The following is a 10,814-nucleotide window of genomic DNA, read 5'->3' as shown; positions in this document are numbered from 1 at the left end:
AGTCAAGCCGCTTTAAAACCTTCAAAATGGCGGCATCCTCCGGACCGGCAAAAGTCCACAGCTCAGCCCACCTTTCTCTTCACCTTCTCCGTTTATTCCCCAGCCACCAGAGCATTCCTCTGTGCAGTCCCTGGCTAGCAAGGCTGATTTTTAGGTTAATTCTTAGGTCCTACCAGCACTCGGGAATCTCCAAGCTGTCTGCAGGATTGCTGCCAGACCGCAGCTCTGTATGTCTCCTCTTTTGGTATTTTCATGCAAATTCTTTGGCTAGTAAGGGTTTAGTCCACTTCTGTATCCTCCCCTTCAAGGCTCAGGGGTCCAAGATTATCTTCTGTTTCTGTGTTAATTGGTTTCCCTTTTCTTTGTTGAAGAGGGTCTGTGCATTCTTTCTGTCTAGTCCACCATCTTGCTGGAACTCCTAAATCTTGATCTTTATTTATTTTTGGTAGTTGGTATGAGAATGATACAAAAAAAAAAAAAAAAAATAGCAACTTCACTGCCATCAAGTCAATTCCAGCTCATAGTGACCCCCATTGGGTTTCTGAGGTTGTAAATCTTTATGGAAGTAGATTGCCCCATCTTCCTTCCACAGAGCAGCTGGTGGGTTTGAACCACTGACCTTCTGCTTAGTAACCAAAAGCCAGAGCTCTTTATGAGAATGATAACATGAACAAATTATGAATTATTATGAATTACAACACTGTGTGTAGTACATATCACTAACTAGCATAAGAGTCATCTGGAGATCTATAAGAATCACCTGGGGATCTTGTTAAAATATAGATTCTGATTCAGTTTTTCTGGGGTGGAAATGTAAATTCTCAGCATGGAGTCTAACTGGAATGAATTGGTTCAAAGCCTTGTTACTTACAGTAAGATGTACAAACAAAAAGAAATGGATGGTCCTAGTGCTGTTCATGTTAAGTTGGGGACTACCTGTACAAGCTAGTTGAGAAAACACATACATAGATAGGTAGAAAGATAAGTATCACTCCAAGGCTGCGTGTAGAGAATGGGCCTAGGAGAGTGGTAGAATCTCCCAGGAAATCAAAAGAGAAGGGGGCACTAAGCCTGTGGGGTCAGAGATGGCTTCTTTTAAGAGGTCAATTGGAGGAAAAGAAGATGTATGATAGGGAAAGGGAAAATGAGGGGCAGGGACAGTGTCAGCAGGACCTGGAGGTGGGAACAGCAGGCCTGTCCAGGTACAGTTAGGTAAACTTTATCACTGTATGGGCTGGAGGAGACACTGGGGCTAAAATGGTGTTTTGTGGAAGGCCAATTGTGGAACACCTTGAATGCCATTGAAGAGAATCGATTGGGGCCAACCCTTCAGGCAGTGGTGAGGCCCTGAGGACTTTGGAGCAGCTCGGTGATCTTATGCCTCCCTAGGTAGTCATGGCCACATTTGTTAGGGGGGAAGCCAGAAAGTGTTGCAGTGGGTAGAGCCAGACCCGGGGGAATGTTGTCTCCAGAGTGGACACAGGCATGGATAAGAACATGGAAACTGCTTCAGGTGGAGGTGGTGGCACACATTCAAGAGGATCTTTGGCATGATCCTTAGAGCTTAGAGAGAACTATGCAGAAAGTAAAGTTCTTGGGGCTCTTTGGGAGAAAGGCCCAATGTAAATTCAAGAGGTGGTACAGTGGTTAAGCACTTGGCTGCTAACCAAAATGTTGGTAGTTCAAACTCACCAGTCACTCTGTAGGAGAAAGATGTGGCAGTCTGCTTCTATAAAGATTTATAGACTAGGAAATCCTATAAAGTACTTCTACTTTGTCCTACAGGGTCACTATGAGTTGGAATCAACTCAATGGCAGTGATTATTTATTTATTTATTTGATGACCCCCCCCGGACTAAAGGAAGCACGTTGAGTACATCTCGTTTGGAAGAGTCATTATGCAGAGTGCCCATAGCTGGAAAGGTTATGGTAGGGCCATCTCTGGCTAAGCCTGGGGCAGACCTGGTCCCCGAATGTGTCTCCATCCCAGCCCTCCCCTTGCCACAGCCCCAGTCATCCCAGCCTCACCTTGGTCATTGGTTGACTTTTCTGCAGTATAGTCCTTGGGGCTGGAGGATGTGCCAGATCATACTGTTCCTCATTAGACAGCAGCTGAGAACTCCAAGCATTGCAGTCCAGCTGGAGAGCTGGGCCCAGGGGACACAGCAGAGGCCAGGAGCATAGGCTGCACATTAAGTCCTGGGCACATTGCTCTCTTTCCTCCATCTGGGCCCTTCTCCTGCGATTGCTGAGGAGCCAGTGTGCTGGCTGATAACCACCTGTTAGGGACATTTTTCTGATGGCCCAAGAGAGCCTGAGCCTTCACCTCATCTTTAGTTTCCACAGCCCCAGAGCCCGAGTTCCTATTATTATCCAATATGTTTGATGCCAAACACTCAGTTGTGACTGCTACCAACCAGAAATTAATCAATGTCTGCTACTGAATGGAGAGTGGTATTTAGAAGGGCACTGGGGAGTGGGGTGCTGAATGGAGGTCTTAGTGAGTTGGTGAGCACCCACCACACACATCTGAGTGCAGAGTCCTGTGCTAGATAGACCCTTTGAGGAAATAAAGAGAAAAGGGGTGCAGAGGCAGAAGGGACCTCATATGCTCCTGTCCTCCTCCTGGCTATAATCCCTCTATTTCGTGTGTCAGATGATGTGCTATGAGTTGGCTGTATGGTATGGTATGGCTGCCTGGTGTCCTGCACAACTGGATTTGTATCAGCACATCTTGACTGTGTATTCTACAAAAAGAAGGCATCAGGTGGAACTAAGTGGCTCTGCTGCAGACCCTTTTGCATGTGTTGACTACTCTGATATGTTGTTGTTAGGTGCCATCAAGTAGATTCTGACTCATAGTGATTGTTTGTACAACAGAACAAAACACTGCCTGGTTTGCACCATCCTTACAGTCACTGCTATATTTGAGCCCACTGTTGCAACCACTGTGTCAATCCATCTCATTGAGGGTCTTCCTCTTTTTTTGCTGACCCTCTACTTTACTAAGCATGATATCCTTCTCCAGGTATTGGTCCCTCCCGATAACCTGTCTCAACTGCAAATCCCTAGGAAGATAAGTTTTCATTAGAAGGAAGATGAGCTGTAATTTAGAGTTCAGAGTATGAAGTTACACAGATCTCAGCTCACTAACCCCCTCTGCCACTCACCAGCTTCATGCAGGTTGGCAAGTTGTTTCACTTCTCTGAGCCTCCATCTTCTTATCTTCAGATGAGGTTCATATTCCCTTCTCATGGAGATATGGCAAAGATTAAGTGAGAGCATTCTGACTAAGCACTTACACTCATGTTGTCACTGAGAAAATGCACACTTATTAGTATTAACTCTTAGCATATTTCTCCAGTGATCAAAAGTCCACGTGCTATGGATCCAATGGCTACTTCCCATGAATTTTCTGGATGGCACTGCCAGTTCCTGACATTTTAGATGTCTCATTGCTATGTTCTAAGACTAAGCAATGGTTTCTATTTCATTTTTAACAGTGAAACATTTTTTCCCACATCAAATATTATGTGAAACCCTAACATGTAAAACTGACAAAGTGGAGGTGAGCTAGTTGAAGCTGGAGTAGCATTAGAGACCTCCATGCAGCCCCCTCTGCCCACTTCTTAAAGAAGCCCATGGACCTTCCAAGGAATACCATTTGAGACTCACTCCTCTAGGCTAAAAAAACCTAACAACAAGAACAACAGCCTCTAGGCTGGCCCACTTTCCTTCAAATAGCAAACTCTTCCTCCAGAATCAACTAATAAGTGATAGAGCTGAGATTGGAACTTAGGTCTAAATGATGACATAACACTTATCTTTAATACTGCTTCCAGAAGTTGGGCAGCTATGAGTACTGCACCACTCCAACCATTACTTCAGACACACTGATTAAGTCCTTATGATATGCCACTTACATATATTACTTAATTTTCATGACAACCCTGTGAGGTTGTTTGACTATTCCTTCGGAAAGTTGGGCAATCTACTTTCATAGTGGTACTGCCTTGAAAACCCAAGGAGCGGTTGCTATGAATCGGATCCGACTCAATGGCACACAACAACAACAACAATATTCAGTGAGGAAAAGAGGTTTAGAGGAATAGCATAGTTGCCCCATGGTGATGTGACTCATCAGTGTTGGAGCCTGAGGAGCGAGCGTTTTCACCCTGCATGTCTCCCTCCAAAGCTGAAGCCCATTGTCACTTTGCAATGTTCTAAAGCTGCTCCTTTATACCACAGCTCTTCCTTACACACCTGGCCCCCTTTAACTCTCCCTCACCTCAGGGAGAGTTTCTCATATGCCCAGAATACCATTTTCAAAGGACAGCCCTATTTCCCTTCCTGTGCACATGTGTGCCTTTCTGTGCACATGTAGACATACATTCAAAGGTATTAACTATGCCTGAGCCAAGCATCTCATACAAACAACACCTCTAGTGGCCTGCATGACATTACAGGGTTTCTGAGGTGGATACTCACACTAGAATTTACCTTTTTACATCTGACTACAAACCGAGACCTTACTTTGCTTTCAGGGACAGTTCTGAAGATGGCAGGGTGGAGGGAGTTGTGGGGAGCTGCTTGGAAGAGGAAGGTGGCAGTGAGGGGAGGCTGGAGAAGGAGGAATGGTAAATGGTAGAGGACAGAGTAACTGTTTCCATGTGTTGCCTGCCTACAGCTGCTATTCTGGACGATCCCATGGAGTGTAGCAGAGGGGAGAGGCTCTCCATCACCCTGGCAAAGAACCGCATCAACCGCGCTCCTGAGAGGCTGGGCAAGGCCAAGGTCGAAGTGGACATCTTTGAGCTTCTCAGAGACAGCGAGTACGAGACTGCAGAAACCAGTACGTAGAATGGACAGGGCTGCCCTCTGCTTCCCTTGCAGACAGAGGAGGGGCTGGTGAGCTGCACCCATTGCTAGACCTCTGGTGTAGGTACTCCCAGGGGAAGGAGAGAAATATGCACCAGGCAGCCTTATGGGGCTCTTCTTCTGGATGAAATTGCTAGGTATTGCTGCAAATCATGTGCAGAGTAGAATTAAGACAGATAAGCCTTCAGGATACTTATTCATTCATTCATTCACCCACTCGTTAATTTCTTCATATACTGATTCATCCATTTCCTGAATATTTGCATTCAAAACCCTGGTTGAAATCTTGTGTGTGGTTAAGAAAGGAGAGATACAGCCACCCTAAGGGTGGCTTCATCATTGTACATCTGACTGCTTGTCTTGCTTTATTGGGCTAGGGGCAGGGTTGTGGAAGAAAAACTGGGACTTAGGATGCAGTCTGACCACTCATTCTCTGGTTAACCTTGGACAAGTCACTTATCCCATCTGAACCTCAATTTCTTCACCTTTAAAATGGGAATGCTAAGCTCTGTTTTGCAAATCCTGAAAGTTATTGAAAGATTTAAATTACTTAAAACATGGGGAAATCCTTTTGTAAATTACTTTACAGAGACATAATAGTGTCACTCAAGTGTATCTAGTACCTCTTTTGTGTTGGGTCCTGCTTTTAAGTCTTATAACAGCCTGAGAGGTGAATGTTATTATACCCACTTTACAAAAGAAACAGGCTCAAAGACATTGAAGAACTTGCCCAATCTCAGAGCTAGTCAGTGGCTGAGATGTTCTGGACCCTGAACTTGAGTTGTAATCCTGTAAGTCCATTGCTCAATTCACTATACCACCGCTGTGACTTTCTGGCATGTTGTTATTATTACCTTGGCAACTTTACAGGAGAAGCTTCTGAGTTGGTGGCTGGTAGTTTATAACTAAACTAGAAACAAATAACTTCAGCTCTGAGGAAGGAAAAGAGCTCCCTCATGCCAAAGAAGTGATAGAATCGATTGCCTAAGACATTGAAGAGTTTCTGTGTCCTCTCTTTCTAATCCATTTCAGCCTTTCACAGTCCTTAATGGCAAAAACAAACAAAATAAAGAAAAACAACTTGCTCAACTTAAGTAATATGTATACATCAGACATCTAGTCCACTTTATCCTTATCCAGCAATAATACTTTAGCCTGGGCTTTCAGGGTTGCAGGAAAAGAAATTCATTCATACTGGCCTGAATAAAACAGGTAGGTATTGTAAGGAACTAGAGATGGCAGAAAGGGAGGAATGTAGAGCTCTACCAGCCTCTCACAGCTCTCCCTTTTGCTCACAGCTTCATTAACACTTTCTAGGTATCTGGCCCATGTTCTTCTCTTTCTCTCAGTTTGGTTTCCTTGGCTTATTCATCATGCACCTGTCCCATATTGGACACTCAAGCCCTATTTACTCTTTGTTTACTTCTTCAGGAAACTTTTATTGAGCATTGACTCTATTTTAGGCATGATTCTGGATACAATGCATTGGGAACAATGTGGAAAACATTGTCCATGTCCTTGAGTGGCTTTCAGTCTTTCTCTAGTGAGCACATCCCCTGGCAGCTTCCCTCACTGACTCTTGGCTTGGATTCAAGGATCTGATCCAGCTCATCTTGTTGTGGCAGCTCTCATAAGTTGCATATTTTGGCCAACCTACTTAATAGCTACCCTTGAGTAAGTGTCTACTTTTGGTCCAGAAGCTGAGGGAGTTTCTACCTTATGGAACAGAGCATTGAGGCCAGCAGGATCTGTGGGCATAGATTCCTCCAGAAGAGGCTATCGGAGAACAAATACCCAAAAATAAGCATTCATTCATTTGTTCATCTCATTAGTCAACAAATATTTAATGAGTAAAATTCAACAGGGAAGACATAAAAATCCTAGTCCTCCTAGAAGTTAAATTCTAGTACAGTGAGAGGGAGATTCAAGTTTTCCAAGTAAAATAAGAAATTTCAGTAATAACTTCTAATGAATCTCCTAGCCCAGTCTGCAGTGTTTATTTGTCTAGAGATTAGGCCTCAGAGAAGGGTCCAGATTTCTAAATAGTTCTTTAGTTCATACTTTGAAAAACCAACTCTTCCTTCCTTTTCTTTAGTTCTTCAAGGCTTCCCTGTTAGCACCAGAGCATATTCTCCCACTGAGGATGGGAATCATTAGCAGATGTAAATTCCTCTCCCAATGACCCATGCAGCCTGGTTTAGGAAAGTCAATACATCTAAAATATTAAGTTAGATGAATCAAGGGAATAAAGGAAATTGATATCTTTATTCCACATTGCAGAGCTTTGGGGCATCTTTTTGATGCTTTTCTTTTAGGCACCAAGTATTTTATTAGTAAGTGGCCCTCTGTTTATCTTTTATATCTCAATGTGTTTGAGGCATGATTAGCATTTGTTAGAGAAGAGGGCTTCTGGATCTTTCTACCCCAAAGACCTTTCATTTGAAGCCAGAGTTGCTCTTCCATCCCAGGTTGTAAATGTCATCTAGATAGTTCATAGAATTGCTCTAGCCCAGCTCTTTCCCTCCTAGAGTAAGAGGTGTCTATGGGAGCTCTGGTAGCGTAGTGCCTAAGGCACTTGACTGCTAACCAGAAGGCTGGCGGTTCATACCCACCAGCCACTCCTCGGAAGGAAGGTTGAGCAATCTGCTTCCATAGTGATACGGCCTCAGAAACCCAAGGAGGGGTCGCTATGAGTCAGGTCTGACTCGACGGCACATAACAACAACAACAATTTGATGGATTAGTACAACGATGTCACTAGGTGGGTACATGGGGTGTGGACCATACCAGGTGACACTGTCTGAAGAGGTGACCAAAATGACTGTCTTTAAAATATGGTACAGTGTTTCAGCAGAAATTTATTATTTTATTATAAAAATATCCCTATAGTTAGTTATAACAACAAAAACATTTTTTGTAAACATTCTTTGTAAGCCCAGCTTGCATGTATCATACTTACAAGGCTAACAATCTATGTTAATTTACTTCTTGAAACTTCTAATGCACTCCTTCTGGTCTGAGCTGTTGTTATTACCCAATTACAGTGACACTTCAAATGAATCACGTGGTTTCATCTGCAGGCGCTACAGACACGCTCTGTGTTTTCATTGCTGCCAGTGTTTTTATAGTCACTGATTTTGTCAGATTTTCCGGTGGTTTAGCTACAATATTATAGTCATTAGTATTTGGGAACTTATATCAATAACTTTTTTGAGAATGAAATAGTAACTAAAAGAAAAGGAGAAAAATCTAAAAAGATTTCCACTCAGTTACTAATAATGTTGTAACTAGTAATTAAATATAGAAAGATTTTACAAAATAATTTCATTGTTAAGCATTCATATAATCTAAGAAATATTACATTTAAGCAATTTACAACTATATTTATCATATATTATTCTATTACTAAAAGTGATAATAAACGTTACTAAGGATTCTATATGGTTTGGTGTAGGAGAGGTCCATTGGTGAGAGGGCGACACCATGAGTTCCCACGCTGGGTGACCAACCCTTGTGATGCCACTGAGTTAGTGCTACTTACTGAACCAGAGCTGGACAGGGATTGGACTTCAATAACCATGTTGGGGGAAGGGAGGTAGGAAAGAGGACAAGATCCCTGGATGAAGGGTAAAGAATGAGCAATAGCTCTATGAGCTCTTCTTTAGGGGAGACTGTGGTATGATTGAGATTTTAGAATCAGATTGACAAGGTGTGTACCATTCACTGCTCTACCATTCACTGCCTGGTGATTGTGGACAGGCTATTTATGTTTCCTTATTTTGTGCCACCAGTTTCCTCATTTGTAAGATGGGGATGATAATAATATTACCTCATAGGGTTGTTAGGAGCTCTGGTAGCATAGTGCCTAAGGCACTTGACTGCTAACCAGAAGGCTGGCAGTTCAAACCCACCAGCCACTCCTCGGGAGGAAGGTTGGGCAATCTACTTCTGTAGTGATACTGCCTCAGAAATCCAAGGAGGGGTCTCTATGAGTTGGATCCAATTCAAAAGCACATAACAATAACAACAGGGTTGTTAGGAAAATTACACAAGACAGTGAAGGTGAACTACTTAGCTCATGTACAGGGGAGATATTCAGTGAATGGTTTTTGTTGTTAGGTTTATTTCTCTCCCTTTCACCTTTGAGCAGGCTCCCTCCTACACTCTTACCACTATCCCCTGGTCTTGTCTGTCTCAAAGTTCAACCGTACCATCTGTCTCCCAGGCTCTTTTCAAGTAGCCTGCCTAAGTGTCAGCATTCCACACAGGGCTCTGTCATAATTGGATAGGCCCCTTCTCTCCCCACCTCTCTGACAGCTTTCAGAGTTTGGAAGTTGTTGTGGGCTACCTCAAGCCAGCTGCTGCTTGGTGTCAGGGGCTGGGTCTTCCCTGGGCTACTGGCCCATAACTAATTTGCATGGTTAATTTAAAGATATGTGAGTAGCTCTGTGACCCTGAACAACTCCCCCTACCCCACACCTGTCATCCTATGGCCAGGCAGTCTACTTTAAGGAGATGAAAGATACACTTGCAATGACATTCTTGTTTGGAAAGCAGAGGCTCTGATCTATGTTGGGGGCTGTATGTAGCAACCTAGCAATGTACAGCTTGCCTTCCTTTAAGTAATAGGTGGGTTTTAAAACACTCTGTACAAATCACACTGAATGAATCATATTCAGAGGTGGGAGTGTCTGGAGCGGAGCAATGGCTATTTCAAGAATCAAAGATTATGAAGTGGAAAGAAACTTTAAAAATGCTGGATTCTAGAGTCCAACCTCCTCATTAGATGATTGAAAATGAGGCTCAGAAATGGAAAGTATCACTCAGGGCATTAATTAATAACAAATCTGGAAAGATGCAAGTAGGTAATCACTCCATTTCTACCACTGGGTTCAAATAGATAGGTTTTCATACAGTGAGTCTATTTAAAATGAGGGTTGCTTATAAAGTTTCAGCCCACGTCTGACTTCCCCTCTTCTGGCCCTTTCACCATCATTGCCTCAGGCTTCTTGATGTTTGACTTTCTAACTCCCTCTGCACAACCCACAGATCTGAAATAATAATCAGAATGGACAAGACCTATTAGGTCATCTCTACTCCTCCTGGTCCCTTCCCGGTGTCCCTTCAGTATCTTATCTCCATCTCAGCCTTTCTTTTGCAGGAGCTTCCACAAGGCAATGCCCTCCTCTGTTCCTATAGATCAGTGTGTCTCCTGCGCTAATGTATTAGAGCTTAACTAAGTGCCCGCCCCCTTATCACCCAAACACCCTGAGGCACCATCCCTGCTCCTGCCAGAGCCAGTTTAATTTCCAGCAGAGCTGGAATCAGAAGCCTCCCTGTCAAGCCCTTGCCTTTGCCTAGGTTTATCTCTGTGAGGCCAACCATGCTATCAGCTGTCTACACTGTTTCCCATTGAGATCCAGAGGCATACTGGCTACCTGGCCCGCACAGCTCCAATGCACTAGAGAGAGGACCTAGTACGTCATGTTCTTGCTCTTCGTGACTGTTCCTGTACAAACTTCCCAGCTTTTTGCAGCCTTCCTGGTTCTGTAGGCATCACCCAGAGCTATCTTTAATGAATGAGGGTAGTGTTCTTTGGTCAATCCAATACAATGAATCAAAGCATAAAAAAAAAAGTAAGAAGCCAAAGAGAAAGGCATGAAAATAGTGATGAGTCTTTAAGCAAACATTCTCTGCTCCCCTTTTTCTGAGCTACCCACATCATATATACATAATATGATCTCAGAAGCACATAGAATTACAATGCTTAGAAATCATCTAGTCCAACTCCTTCATTTTACAGATGGGGAGCTGTTGTTGTTGTTGTTGTTGTTGTTTGCCGTCGAGTCAAACCCGACTCATAGCGACCCCTCCTTGGGTTTCCGAGGCAGTATCACTACGGAAGTAGGATTGCCCAACCTTCCTTCCGAGGAGTG

The 10,814-nt window shown here is 43.5% G+C and overlaps 1 protein-coding gene across 1 annotated transcript in view; it reads left to right on the top strand.

The window, feature by feature from the left end:
- The first annotated feature begins 4,668 nt into the window (after positions 1–4,668).
- GRIK4 (glutamate ionotropic receptor kainate type subunit 4) overlaps positions 4,669–10,814 on the top strand; it is a 236,032-nt gene continuing 229,886 nt past the window's right edge. Inside the window, exon 1 of the mRNA XM_007955908.2 lies at positions 4,669–4,852. Within this exon, the coding sequence (XP_007954099.2) occupies positions 4,669–4,852 (184 nt within the window). The remainder of the gene's footprint in view (positions 4,853–10,814) is intronic.

Source organism: Orycteropus afer, unplaced genomic scaffold (genome assembly GCF_000298275.1).
Source record: "Orycteropus afer afer isolate SDZICR_OR568_19922 unplaced genomic scaffold, OryAfe1.0 scaffold00545, whole genome shotgun sequence".
NCBI lineage: Eukaryota > Metazoa > Chordata > Mammalia > Tubulidentata > Orycteropodidae > Orycteropus > Orycteropus afer.
This window is presented reverse-complemented; position numbering and strand designations above follow the sequence as displayed.